The 15,955-nt window shown below is 37.3% G+C and overlaps 1 protein-coding gene across 1 annotated transcript; it reads left to right on the top strand.

Annotated features, from left to right (window-relative positions):
* Positions 1-352: 352 nt before the first annotated feature.
* On the top strand, positions 353-811 carry LOC127788117 (uncharacterized). Its single transcript, XM_052316229.1, has one exon. The coding sequence runs from the start codon at positions 353-355 to the stop codon at positions 809-811; it is 459 nt and encodes a 152-aa protein (XP_052172189.1).
* Positions 812-15,955: the final 15,144 nt, after the last annotated feature.

Here is a 15,955-nt window from a genome sequence, read left to right as displayed (position 1 = left end):
GAGCGAACGATGCGAAGAAAGCTTTCAGGCGCTTAAAGACAATCTGACAACCGCTCCAGTACTAGCTATGCCAAACGGATCAGGAGGATTTATGGTGTACACTGACTCCTCAAGAAATGGGTTAGGGTGTGTGCTAATGCAGCACGATAAGGTCATTGCTTATGGGTCCCTACAGCTCAAGAACCACGAGCGAAATTACCCGACCCATGATTTGGAGTTGGCTGTGGTAGTGTTTGCCTTAAAGATTTGGAGACATTATTTATATGGCGAGAAGTTCAAAATTTTTACTGATCACAAGAGTCTACAATACGTCTTCTCGCAGAAAAAATTAAACATGAGGTAATGGAGATGGATGGAGTTGTTAAAAGATTACGACTGCACTATTCAATACCATCACGGTAAATCTAATGTTGTAGCAGATGCCCTAAGCAAGAAAGAAACCACTTGTGTGGTCAGAATGATGGTGGCAGAATGGAAGTTAGTTGAAGCTTTTAGCCTGATGACGGTAGGAGTAGTTTCTCGAGGAAACTCAGCCTACGCAGCCAGCCTCACGCTGCAACCAGAATTAGAGAATCAGATACGACAAGCCCACATAGAAGACTCTCGAATTAAAATGTGGGTTGACGAGCATGGGCGAGCAAAGAAACTGGAATTTGAGGTAAGAGAAAACATCCTTCGGTTTCAAGGAAGAATATATGTACCCCATGTGAGGGAATTACGACAAGCAATTTTGGGAGAAGTCCACCGATCCAGATACTCGATATACCCTGGTGCCACCAAGATGTACCAAGACTTGAAGGCTGTATATTGATGGCCCGAAATGAAGAAAAGTGTGGCAAGGTACGTTAGTCGATGTGACACGTGCCAGAGAATTAAGATTGAGAACCAAAAACCCAATGGGAGTCTGCAACCATTGGAAGTTCCAGAGTGGAAATGGGAGCATATTATAATGGATTTCGTGACAGAATTGCCAAGAAGTCTCAAAGGGAATGATGTCATTTGGGTGATCGTTGACAAACTGTCTAAGTCTGCTCATTTCTTGGCCATGAAAGTAAGCCAACCAATCAGTAAGTTAGCTCAGCAATATCTTAATGAGATTGTCAGGTTGCATGGAGTGCTTGTAAGTATCGTGTCTGATCGCGATCCAAGGTTCACTTCTAGATTTTGGGGAAGTTTGCAAAAGAGTTTAGTACTCAGCTTAGGCTAAGTATAGCCTATCATCCCTAGACTGATGGTCAATCAGAAAGGACCATTCAAACCCTAGAAGATATGCTGCGAGCCTGTGCTATTGATTTTTCAGGTAGCTGGGAAGAGCATTTACCTTTGGTAGAATTCGTTTACAATAACAACTACCACAGCAGCATTGGGATGGCTCCCTATGAAGTCTTGTACGGATGAAAATGTAGATCCCCAATATGTTAAATTGAGGTAGGAGAATGTCAAATCTTGGGACCCGAGATAGTTCAAGAAATGACAGAAAAGATAAAGATCATTCAAGAGAGAATTAAGGAAGCTTAGAATCGTCAAAAGTCCTATGCAGATACGAGAAGAAGAAATTTGGAGTTCCAAGTGGGTGAAAAAGTGTACCTAAAGATATCTCCACTAAAAATGGTGACTCGAAGCAACAAGAAAAAGGGTAAGTTAAGCCCCCGGTATATAGGTCCGTATGATATAGGGGAAAGAATTGGACCAATCTCTTATCGACTTACTCTACCCTTGGCCCTATCGAACCTCCATGATGTGTTTCATATATCGCAACTTCGTAAGCATAAGCCATATCTCTCCCAGGTAATGCCAGTTGAAGCTATCAAGATTCAAGAAAATCTTTTGTACGTGGAAAAATCGGTCAAAATTTTGGATCGTAGGGATCAAGTCCTGAGGAACAAGTCAATCCCCCTGGTGCAAGTTTTGTGGAGAAACCCAGTGAGCGAAGAGATAACTTGGGAGCAAGAAGAAGACATGAAGATTAATTTTCCATATCCGTTTGAAGGACCTATGAGTGAGGAATGATTAAATTTCGAGGACGAAATTTTTGTAAGGAAGGGACCCTTAGTTATTGTAAATCGAAATTTAGCGTTTTGAGACCTTAAAGAAGTTATTGGAAATTTTAAGTGATTACCAATAGGGCAAGTATAAATTAAAGTTATATGTGATTTATTTAGCCTAAATCATGGTGTGAAATTATAGTGCTAGAAATTATATAATAAGTATTTTCTTACTATATATATATAAGGCATATAGTAAAAAATATTATAATTTTGTAATGGGATTTTGTATTACGGTAGGTATAAATTCGTATGTATATATGTATGATATAAATATGTATATGAATATATGTATATATCTATATATATATATAAAAAAAAATCAGCAAATCTGGAGCAGGTGCGCGGCCATGCTCTGGCCGTGCCTGCAAGCAAGAAATCAGGGAGATGGGGGGCATTTAATGCAGAGGTGATCGTCGGGGTCACTTCCCCGACACGTGGCGATTGTGATGGGACTAGACACGCCGAGTTTTGGCTATAAATAGCCAAGTTTGAGCAAGACCATTCATTCGAAAATTTCATTGCATAAATCGGTCGATTGGGAGAGTGTTTGAGAGATTTAAGAGTGGGGTTTTAGTCCTTGCTTCGTGGGCAACGTTTCTGGTAATTTTGGTGGCCAACGGAGCAGTGAAGAAAGAGATCCAAGCTCACCGAAAAATCACACCATTTGCCGAAGCCGAGACTTCGTCGCATAAATTGAGGTACTTCGTGTTATTTTTTCTTGATTTTAAGGCTATATTCGGGTTCAGGAGGTCGAAATTAGGAGGGAGGGAAACTTCTTTTGAAGCTTGGAGGCTCAGCATTGTCGTCGGCGGTGAGAGGGCTGTCGAAGAAGACGAACTAGGCGGGCGCGTGGCTGCACGCGCCCGCGAGTGGGAAGAAGGCGTGTGCCTTCCATGCGCCTGCAAGAGAAAAAAAAAGAAAAAAAAAAGAAAAGAAAAGAAATAAAGAAAAAAATAAAATAAAAGAAATAAAAATTTTGCAAAAATTTTTATTAAATCTGAAATATTGTTTATGTCTTGTTTTTGTGAAAAATATTCTGGAAATTGCTAAATTAGTCATTTATTTAAATAGTTCTTCTATTATGGAAATAAGGAAAAAATAGGAATTTAAGTTGAAAAATTCCAAGAAAATTTCAGAATACTAGAAATATTATTGAAGGAATATTAGTAAAGAGAAATTAGATTTTATGGAAGTCTAGATAATTATTATGTAATTTTGAAGAGATAAGGCTTAGAAATAAAAGAGAAATTGAAGAAATTATGAAAAAATAGTAAAATGATATTCTAAAAAAAAATTTGATGTTTTAGGAGTCCTTGAGGGCAAGAAGATTGAGAAATAGCCGCTCGGCGTGATTTTCGAGGTCGACACGCCTTTCGAGACAACTTAGCTGTAAATGTACCGTTTCAAGCTTAGTACGGTTATAAATGTTTATTTTCAAGAATGCTTTCATCATATTGACATACTATGATTTGTACCCAACACGTAGACTGCATCCATGATATGATTATGAAATGTATAAATACACGTTGATATCATTGATCACACGCATTTGAGGCCGTAGGGAATACGAACTGGCACCGCTGCTTTACTAAGGTTGCATCCATACACCCCAGCTTTGAAAGAGGTGGCCGCAAAAATGGTAGGTAGCATGAGGGGTGCAGTTGACACCTACGAGAAAAGACATTGCATACACACATGTCATAACATTATGTACCTTACTTAGATGGTTCATTATCTAACTTGGGTTCGCCCCTGGAACATTCAACGTTCCAGTCGGGACTTGTAGTGATGATACTGAGGTTGGAGATGTATAGTGACGCGAGACGTCAAGAAACGAGTAAATGTGCCATGTTATGTTGTAATATGCATAGTTTATGAATTATATACATTTGTTTTATTTTCAGAAGCTTATGTAATAACTTTGTAATAAATGCCATGTCTAGTTATTTATGTATGTAATGCCATGAGCAGGTTCGATTCAGCTTCCGCTTTATACGATTGTATTTACCTCTAGTGTATAAATTAAGCACTAGATAGGTCTTAGGGAATTTTGGAATAACGTAATTTCAAAAAAAAAAAAATAAAATAAGACTCAAATTTCTTAAGGCAAACACGCCCTGAGGAGGTAAGCTGTTACAGATACCTTCCATGTACGTATTGGTTTTCTTCCATGTATCCAATGTTGGGATATCCGTGTACTGAATGTTAAATTGATCACAAAATTAAAAAACGCAAAGAGATTACAATCTCATGGGGTTGTGATGGGTGAATAAAGCAATCAATTTTGGAACATAAAGCTTTTTATTGGATGATGATGATGATGAGGCTGAGGATAATGCCTCCACACTTTTGTTTAACTTTGAGCAATTAAGTTTTCCTTAGCGTATGTTCTCTGGAAAAGGAATTTGAATTTGGTTTCTTAGTGTAGTAGGAACTTACTAATCCACTGTAATTGTCATGAGTCAAAAATCATCCCATGTGTTTCTGATTTGTTAGTTTTCAGTATTTTCTATTGCTGATGATAGGGGGTTAGGAACTTAGAAATCAAGATGTATTGGGTTGGGCTATTTTTAGGTTTAGTTTTTGGTTCGATTAGTTTAAAGGCTAAACGGATTAATTCGATTCGATTTTGGGGCTATTTTTTCATTTCGGTTAGTTTAAAGTTCAAATCAGTTAATTCGGTTTTGGTTATTTCAATTAGTGTATCAAGTCGGTTCGATTATATTCAATGGAGCGGTTCAATTCGGTTAGGTAAAATGATGCGGTTTGATTCGGTTATAACCAAATGCACATCTCTATCTCTATAAAAATGCTCCCTTATATTCTGATCTATAAACTAGTTTCTAATATCATTTTAAAAGAATTGATTAAAAGAGCTTTTAATTTTAAAAAGAAAATATAAACATATTCCTTCTTGGTACTAAAATAGACAATTTTAGGTCCAGTCCGTCGTTACATGCCTATCAAATATTTAACCGTTGACGAGTTCTTTTCAAAGTCTTGCATATTGTTGCATAAAATAGACAATTTTATGTACGGCGTTGCATGCCTTTGTGGAACATTTAATCGTTGACTAGTACTGTTCAAAGTCTTGCAACTTGTTGCAATGTTATGTATTAAGGACGGACATTGTTTTGACTTCCGACGACAAATTACTTCCGAATCCAACCACGCAATGACTCCTGATGTGTCATATGTAAAATCCCACTAAAAGATAAAAAAGTTCAAAAGCTGAAATTATTATTTTGGACTAAAAATAATATTTGGAATACTAATTGTCTTCCCGATATAGTCTTTCAGAGACGATTACACTCTTCCAGAGATCGTAACCAAACTTCAAGAGACTGAATCATCGCAGGGCTTGTTTTATAGTTTTTTCATTTTTTAGGAAAATCCTAAATAAAGCCCAATTAAAATAATTTTGACATCCAAATTTTTTTTTTGAAAAGTTTATAAATATATAAATATCATTTATAAGAATAATAATTCTAGTAAATTTCAGTATACAAAGGAGACTGTTGTGCCATAAAATTGTCAAACATCACTTGGGCATGTTTTTCAAAAAACAAAATTATAAATAAATAATAATAAAATAAAATAAAATAAATCTCAAGAGTAGAACGGTCCATAACAAGGTGGCAAGGATTGCCCATATAAATAGGGGGGCATGATTTAGTTTGGGGGGTGGGAATGGCTCAATTGTTAGCGTATGCATTATAGGTTAAGTGTTAAATTGTACTCGAAATATTAAGATACAATGTTAATGTATGTCTTCCAACTGTGTTAAGTTGTATTTGATATATTAAGATATGATATTATTTATATATTTCTTACAATTTGAGTGTTAAATTCTACTTGATACCCTAAGATATGATATTGTTAGTATATGACTTACACCTTAAGTGTTAAGTTATATATGATACATTAAAATTTGATATATTAATGATTAATATATCTATTTATTTTAAATTCATGATATTCAATTGGCACTTCTTTGGCTTTTATATTTAATTGTATAGGATGCTTAAAGATAAAATCCATAGGGATCCTCTGTATAAAAAAGAATTAAAGTGTCAATTTAATTGTAAAGTCTTTGATACACACAAGAGTATAACTTAAAACATCACTGGTCAAAAGTTTCATTGAGATGCGTTGTAGGGTGCCCTAAATTTTTTATAAATCTTAACAAAGTCACCCGATGATTCCTTTCTCCCAGTCTCCAAGACGATAGCCTCCTGTGTAACGTCCCGTTTTTTTCGAGCGTTAAATAATTTAAGAATTTTGAAAATATTTTTTATTTTTTTCAATATAGAGCATTTCTCGACAATCCTATTTTACCTTCCCAACATACTAAATAAGAATTAATAAGGTAAGACAAGTAATTATCATAATTGCGGAAGCTTAAAATCGAAACCTGATATGGTACAGAATAGTAATCCACTTTAATCATAAAATAAGAATTCGTACCATTACATTTTTAAATACTTAATTACATGGAGACTCATCATCAAGAAATAACAACTAAGTACCTCAAATGATACAATCTAAAGATACCTCAAAAATACATTAAACCATAACAATTATACATGATCATCAATATAATAATATATCCTGAATCCTCATGAAAAAGCAAATACTAGGACAACTCGCCAAACTCATTGGCCACGTCATCACGTGTCGTTACATCTCAATCATCTCCTTGCCATATCTACAAGTTTTAACTAGAACGTGGAATGTTCTAGGGGCATAACCCATTAGAAAATGAAACTTCTAGTAAGGATTTAAAAACATGATACGTGAATGCAGAATACAAATACATGAACAAACATTTGCCCTAGTGTAACTTCCCAGGCTCAGCCTGACATGAAATCCTAGGCAGAATCCTGAACCTCTACAGGATAAGTCTAACGTTGTTCCATCAATTATCCTTGGAGAATTACGGTTACACTCTTAGGGTGACATTCCATTCCCATGCATAAATATCAATATGGCAATAATATCGTGCTATGCAATTATCACGACTTTTCATGCAATATGACAAAATGAATCATATCTTTCATAAATATTATGCATATATAAGCAATCATATCTTTCATAATTATCATGCATAATAAACAATCATATCATATAGGATAGGAAAACTCACCTTAGCACAAAGTTCAGACTACCTCGAAAGACGAGCATTGTCTCGATATTCGTGTCTGACCTTAATTTTTGTGTCAACCCTCAAAAGATGCACCAATCATTATTCCTCAAACACATGAATCATAAAAACGTATTTAATCACTAAATATCTCTAACATCCAATTTATTTCATTTTTCCTTTGTTTTCTTCCATTTTTCCTTCTAAAAATTCCAATAAATACCATTGAGGCTATTTTCTCAAATCTATCTTCACGAAAATTTATCATAAACCATGAAATTCAAGGGAAAACTTCTGAACTTACCCGGATGGTGCGTTTTTATGCAAAATGAGATTGTTCAATGCGAAAATCGAGACATCGGGAATCCCAAACCTAAATCTTTTTGCATGAACCTTGATAAAATATTTTTTGGATTTTTAAGATTTTTTTTCAAATTTTTTGAAGGCGCCACGCGCCCACACGCACTAGGGCGACTAGTGGCACGTGAAGGATCGCGCGTGGCCGGCATGCGCCGGTCGTCTTTTCCGGCAACGACCATGCAGGCGATCTTTGATTTCAATACCATATCGAAGCCCTCATCTAGTTGATCACCATGGCATCGGTCTTGGCTCGAAAGGACCCTCGAAAGGCCGTCAACTGGCCACTCGAAGGTTCGGCCAGGGCGGTTTGCCACATTCTCTAGCGAGGCTTCGAAATACCACCAAACCACTTCCAAAACGTCTCAAAATCTCTAGAATCCATATTCAAGCCATGAGCAACAAAAGCCCATTAATTTGAAGGCTCTATTTGTTCAATTTCGACCTTGATTTGAAGCTCCATTTTTCTCAAACTTTCGGCCAAGCCATTGTTATTTATAGCAAAACCCGAGCCTCGAAACCCCTTTGGCCACTCGACCCATTGCCTTAAGAGTCTCCACCTCCCCTAGATCAGCCTAGAAGCGACCTTTGCCAACCAAAACAACCACTTGCAGGTTTTGATAAAAACGACCCAACTTTCGATCGATTTTTCTTGAAATCCAGTCACCCTTGTGGCCGTTGTCGGCCACGCCTTCATCAAAAGGCATCCCTGAGAAACCCTCATGGGTTCCCTATGGTCGATTTCGGTGATTTGATAAGTTGGTTGGCCATGGTTGTTTGGAGGTTTTCCTAAAATTGCACTTTGGCCCCACAAACTTTGGCTTTCTCACTTTGGCACATTTTTACAAAGCTCCTCAACATTGCATAATTGCATTTAAGACCCTTCAGTCCTAAAACATCCATTTAACCCCTGAAGATTTTGAAAAAACATCATTTTGACCTCCCTCTGGCAATTTTAGAAAACTGTACTTAGGCCCGAATCTTCGTTTTGGCCCTAAATCTCTTTGTTTCTTCCTGAAACCACTGAAGAGTTGTTCCTTATGAAAAACTAAAGCCCCCTCAAACTTCTGTTGACTTCCCGAAAGTCGTCTATAATAATTCGGTATTGCAACCTAATTGGCAGCTACATTTTAACTATACCGAAAACTATTCCCGATATCATTTCTTTCGATACCATAAATCATGCCTCGAAATACTCATCACGACCATATCATTTTCCTTTGGCATCTTGGCTCCAGGGCATTTCTTGCAGCTGATTTGGTCAATTTTCTAGACTATTTAGATACCAATCTCCTTCGAAATTTCGTTTTTCTAATAAAACGCTTATTTTCAAATAATCCAAATTTCTTGGGTATTACATCCTGGGCCCCCCGAAGTGTAATATCCCAAATTTTCTAAAGGGCTCAACAGTAATTTTAACTTAGGTCATAAGTGAAATTATTAAAAAGATTAGCAACTTAAGTGTAATTTCTTATAGTTATAAGTATCAAATCGACTACAGGAAATGCCCCAGAGCGTAAATATATATGGAAAATGATATGATCTCGATGAGCATTCCAAGATAGGATTTATGGTATTAAAAGAAATTAGAATTGAGATGATTTTTGGTACAACAAAAATATAGCTATGATTTAGGCTAAAAAATTGAATTTTCATATAGGACTTTGGGGAAGTCAACGGAACCTTGAGGGGGCTCTAATTTTTTGTGAGGAATAAATCTGAGGTGGTTTCGAGATGAATCAAGGGTCCTGTGAGGGTGCAGGGACGAAATCGATCTTTATCGAGTAAATGTCGGTTATTCATTTTGATAAATCAAGATATTGTGAGACTTGAGGGTAATTATCTTAAGGCCTTGGAGAGTCCAAAAGCCATTATCAAAAATTTTAAGTGGGAGTATTTGTAACACCCCGCTCCCACCTACGAGTGTTACTCACGAATAGTCAGCTTACTATTCACACACTAGGGTAAAGATGAAGAGACGACTACGTTTCAATGAGAAACGACCTAGGTGGGAACTAGGATTTGCCCTCCCTTCGCTTCACTTAAGGATCCGAGAAATATCGAAACGATCCCGCGAAAATAAAAACCTGAAACCTCGCAAAGTGTCATCCATTCTCAAGCTCTTAATAAAGAGGTAAGGATGACTTCCCAAGATTCGACAAAATAAACTAACTCACTTGCTTCATATAAATTATGGCATAAGGCCTTCATTATAAGAAAATAATTTTTCTTTGCCCTAATTATTAACCCATTTATCTCACTTCCAATTCCTTTAGAAAATATTTGGATTAATATTTCTTTGGAAAAATTTTACTAAAATATTCCTTATCAAATCTCCATTGATTTTTCTTTTTAATTATTTCAAAATATCTCAAATTTCCAACCCTTAGAAAATAGATTTTTGAAATAAAAACATTAAACATCCTCATCCATTTTTCAAAATTTAAGGAAAATACTCTATTATTTATTTTCCAAAATATAAGAATTTTCTCACAATTGCCTCAAAATTTATATTAATTTAATAACTAATTTGGAGGCTTAAATACTCATTTATTTAATTATTTAAACATACTTTATTTTAGAAATTCCCAAATATCATATATAATTAACTAAACAGAAAATAAAATAAAAAGAAATAAAAAGAAATCTCAAAATAGCGGCAGGGGGCGGGCAGCAGCAGCCAGCTGCGCCCCCAACGCGCGGGCCGCCCGCGCGCTGGCCGCCTGCCATGCGCGCCCGCGCCTACGCCCAGGCACGCGCTCTGCGCCCAGCATACTGCCTCCAACCTTTTTTAAATATTTTTTTTTCTTTTTAACTCAAACTTTCCAGAATGCTTAAATACCTTCCAAAACATCAAAGTTTGCCACTATTCATCAACATTAAGCATTCATACATATTTAACAAAATAAATACATCATACACAAACCATACACCAACACATACATTCTTCTTGCTTCATTACCTTCAACCTTCCAAAACTCCATTTTCTTTAGAAGATTCCCCACCTACATAGAGGTCAAAGGACCTTATGAGCCAATGCTCAGTAAGGGTGCTATGCAAGTGTAAATGTAACATGAGAAATAAACATGTAATGCAAATGCAATGCATATAATGGGTAATCCTCCATGCCCTCATAATCACTTAGGTTAAGGCACCAACCAACCCCTCCCTCATCACTAATCCTCCGTATGGCCATAAGTCCACTAGAACACAAACATGCAAATATGACCATTACATGCAACTCATACAAATATTTACCAATGCAAGCAAACCCCACCACTTGGGGTCATCCCTTACCTCTTTTCCTTGAAGCTTCAAGCCCTCACTTGCCAAGACTCTCTCTTTGGCTTTCAATCACCTAAGAAAAATATTCTTAAAGCATTAAAAATCTTGAAGACTAGAGAAATGAAAGGAGAATGAAGACTTACTTTCTTCCTAGAAGAGATTTAAATCAAGACTTACCTTTCTCTCATTTGGAACTCACAAGAGAACTCTCCTTACTCTCTAATTTCTTCCACCAAGCAAAACCTCCTCATAGAGATTTCTCTTCCTTTATATATTAAGTCTTGACATCTCACAAGTTCAAGACTAATTTCTAGCCCTTGATCAATCTCTTGAAGAGTAAATCCCTACCCTTGAAACTAGCACAATCCTTGTGCTTTTGGATAACTTAATCCTAGCCTTTGATTTTTAAGGGAACCCATCTCTACTCTCTAGAGAAACACAATCCAAAAGACCTAACATCTTTAAATCTCATCCCTTGATTTTCTTTGGAGGTTAAATCCTTACCCTCCCTTATCTTTCTTCTTGAAATTATCCTACCCATGTGGCAATCCATGCCATTGGTAGGCTTAAATCCCAACTATTGGATTTCTTCAAATTTCAAGACTCAATCACCATCATTGGATCAAGGCTACATTTCCCACAATTCTCCAATTTTTCAAAATTAAGAAATAATGACTAATTTCAAGATTGACTATTTTCTTCACTTTTCATTTAATTTAAATCCCATAAATTTTCAAGCATTTAATGGAGACTAATATCTTTTTCTTTTTGATTTAATTTAAATTGCTCTTGAAAGACATAATTCCATTTAATTTGGCATTTATTTTAATCCACCATTTTTTCACATAAATGCATGACTAATTTCCATTTAATAAGGAATTTCTTTAATTCTCACCATAATGACTCTCATTTAATGCTTGAGAGACTAATTTCTTTTTCTTTTTGAATTTCCTTTAATCTTACTCTTGCTTCACAAGATCATGCCAAGTGTCACCCATTACACTTAATCAACTAATTTATTATTCCCAAATTTAATTAAATCCCTTTCCATGAGATCCTGCCAAGTGTCACCAATCTAACCTACTTGGCTTCCATTTTATTCCTAATTATCCATGCATTTTCTCATGCATTTAAACAAGAATTAAATTCTCTAATATATAATTATTTTCTCCACCAAAAATAATTTACCTTTTATGGGACGAGACTCCAAATTACCATTTTGCCCTTTTTAAGGTATCCTATATATATGTGCATTCTATTTGATTCAAGGGCAATTTTGGAAATTTTCATATACCATTATTCCCTTAATCGATAATTTTATTATGACTCATCAAGGGTATTACAGTATTAGTGAGGGTAAATGTGTAATTTACACACATATGAATATATGTATACATGCATGGCTGCCTAGGATTCTGTTATATCTCAAATTTGAAAATCAGAGAGAGAGAGCTTGGACTGAGTCTGGTAAAGGCATCACGCGCGCACGTGAGAGAGAGAAAGAGAGAGAGATTGGGAGAGAGTAAGAGTTGTGGCTGATCGTTGGAGGCTGGGGTTGGCCGAAGGCAGCGCTGGAAGCTGCCATGGTCGACAAGGTAGTAGCTCGCTAGGGAGCAACCAACAGCGGTCGGTTGCGATGCGATCAGCTGGAAGTAGAGCAGCTACGGTGGGAGGCGACCGACAACGAGGTTGCGACCAGAAATAGCGCGCGATGGTGCTCAGGATGGCTAGCCATGGTGGCAGTTGTAGGCAGCCATGGTTGAGCGAAGCGAAGTAAGGTAGCAGCGGGTGAGCGGGGGAATGTCGGCTGAGGAGGTGACTATAACACCCCGCTTTTTCTTACCGAGCATGTGACTATGCTGGGGCCCAAAATATACATAAATATATAAATTCTTTAATTCTTTTTTTTTCCATAGTACATATCTTAAACCTCAAGTACCGAATTTCAAACAAAACTCCCAGCATATCATTCATAATGCGGAAGCAATAATCGAAACCTAATATGATACATCACTTTAATCATAACATAAAAATTTGTACCATTACATCTTCAAATACTTAAATGCAAGGAGACTCATCATCAAGAGATAACAACTAAATACTCAAATAATAAACAAATACATTAAACCCTAACCTCAATTATACATGTTGATCTCTCAACTGACTAAAATGTATCCGGGTCTTCATGTAGGAGCAAATACCAGATCTACTCATCAAATCCATCGGCCACGTCATCACGTGTCGTTACGTCTCAATCATCTCCCTGCTATATTTGCAAGTCCTAACTGGAACGTTTGAATGTTCCAGGGGCATAACCCGATTAGAAGATGCATCTTCTAGTGATGGTTTAAAAACAGATACATGAATGCATGATGCAAATACATGAACAAACATTTGCCCTAGTGTAACTTCCCAGACCCAGTCGGGCACGAAACCTTAGGCAGAATCTTGACACATTCGGCAGGATAATCCTAACATTGTTCCATCAATTACCCTTGGAGAATTACAGCTACACTATCGGGGCAACATCCCATCCCGACGCAAGCATCAATATGACAATAACATCATGCCATATGAACAAATATGACAAAATGATCATAACTTTTATGAATATCAAGCATAATATAACACATATGAGTTTTTTGGGGAAAAAATCACTCACCTGATGCCCAAAATTTAAAACACCTCGAAAAATACGCATCACCTCAATTTGCGTGCCAAACCTCAAAATTTGCACGAGTCAATTTTTCTCAAGCCCCAAAGTACCCTATCCATCATTTTATCCCAACAAACATTAAAACCTGTTTTTTCATAATTTCCTTGCATTTTTCTCCCATTTTCCTCACTAACATTCTAAAATAAATATTTACTTAAATATTCCATCAAAATTTTTTCCATGGAAGTTTGTAACATATTTATCTAAGAATATTAAAAATTCTAAAACTCACCTAGGCTTAGCTTTTAAAGCCTCATTGATGTGCGTGCATTAACCTCAAAACGCTTGCAAATCCTCGATTCCCGAGCATCAATTCCCACATACAACCTCGATTCTTGTGTACAACCTTGATTCTGGCACACTACCTTGATTCTCGTGCACCACCACAATTTTCGTTCATTGCCTCGATTTTTGTGCCAAACCTCGAAACACGTGCCAAAATAATTTTTCTTGCCAAAATCTCCAGATTATGAATACATCTTCACTTCTTATTTTTTGAGATTTTTCTAGCATTTTCTTCACATTTTTTTCCATTTCTTTCCCATATCTCATTTTCTTTTTTTTTTTCTTCTTCTTCTTCCCTTCTCTGCTTCTTCTTCCTCGCACCTGAGCACAGTTCACCTCCCGCGCACGGCTGCCTCGCGGCCATTGCCACTTGCTGGCCTCCCCACTGCCAGCTGCCACCGCGGTCAGCACCGTCGCCCCTACCTCACGGACCAACTACTGTTGTGCACAGCCCTGACTGCTCCTGGCAGCTGCAATAGCAGCTTCATTGTTACCATGGCTGTGCCTTCGGCCACCGATGCCGCCCCCGAGCTCCACCTCGCGTCATCGCAAGCCACCCTATGGCTGATCAGTAGCTTAAAGCTGCCCGCTTCCACCTCCATGCTTGTCGCTCGCTTTGCTAGAGCTACCATAGCCGCTTGGAGTTCGCGGCTTATAACGGCCCCCAACTCTCCCTCTCTCAACATGCATTTTCTCTGCTAAGCTCTCAGGATAGCCATGGCGGCTGTAAGCTTCATCTTCGGCCATTGCTTCTATTCCTTCAAACTCTCTTTATATATATAGGCAATGAAGCTTGGGCACCACTCTCCCTCTCGACAACTCCCTTAATTCAACAGCCCAAAGCTCCAACATGCTGCAACATGCCCCCATCATGCACACAAATAGAATTCTGGAGCTTCCCCCTACTCCTCACGCATGGATATACATATATATATGTTAATGTATTACAACCCTATTTAATCGGCTAAACCAACCAAGAGCAAGCACAGTAAAATAGAAATAGAAACGAAACCCTCAAAACATAATTCACGCACACAGAACAACAACACGGTGAGATACGTGTTCGGATTCAAAAGAATCCTACTCACAGCAGAGGCTCCGCCTTTAGTCAATCCACAATGAATGGTTTCGATTACAAGAGATTACAAAAGCTTACAATAAAAAAAAAATGATCAATATATAAGTACAATAGTATTTAAATATAAACTGGAAACAAATATACTTTCAAGAACAAAAGAGAATCTATTTAACCTGATCTCGCGATCAAGACAAGTATCTGCATTCTTATCAGTTTCAATCCCTCACGCCTCAGGCGATTTCCAACAGAGATTAAGCAATACTAACACTTACCAATAGATCTTACCAACAAGTCGATCAATCGAACAAGAGGAGGATTTACAAGCGAGAGAGAGTCTCACTTCATGCACAGAACATAGGGTTTCAAAATGAGAGAGAAAAAGCGATCTGGCATCAACTAGGGCATGAAGCTGCCCTTATATAGCAACAAGCAACAGGGCTGGGCTGAGGTAAATCGCATGGGGCCGCATGAAAAATAGGCTTGGCTCATAAACAGATCTCGGCCCAATGGCTATTCGGCCCACAAAATAATCAGCAGATCATATACACATTAAAACTTCAATTAAATGTAAGTAAGATGAAACCCAAATGCATATATCAAAATGCAAACAGAAATGTACATAAACAAATATATGAAAATACATTTTGAATCATAAATCCTAACAAATTCCATCTTGATTCAAGAATGGATTAATAGTGGACTCGACTAGATGTGACGCACCGTTCCCACTTACGGGTGCCACTCGTGAACAATTACCCGAATTGCCCACTTGGCCGGCCTTTGGCGAATGGCGAACTAGGTTTCAACACGAAACGCCCTAGGTGGGAACTAGGCTCGTCCTTCCTTTCTCTCAACCCTAGGATTCACTAGTAAAATTGGGCTTAAATCACACTGCACTTGGCTAAAAAGAAATCTCATTTAGATGCCCAATCGTCATTTTCTTATTTATTTTAAATTCTTCTTCCATCCAAGAATTTTACTGGGCTCCATAAATTTCACCATTTCAATCAACCCATTGATTTTACCAAATTTGGAGGAAAAAC

The sequence above is a fragment of the Diospyros lotus genome, chromosome 13, assembly GCF_014633365.1.
Source record: "Diospyros lotus cultivar Yz01 chromosome 13, ASM1463336v1, whole genome shotgun sequence".
In the NCBI taxonomy this organism is placed as follows: Eukaryota; Viridiplantae; Streptophyta; class Magnoliopsida; order Ericales; family Ebenaceae; genus Diospyros; species Diospyros lotus.
The sequence above is the reverse complement of the archived record's forward strand: the minus strand, read 5'-3'. Positions and strand labels throughout refer to the sequence as shown.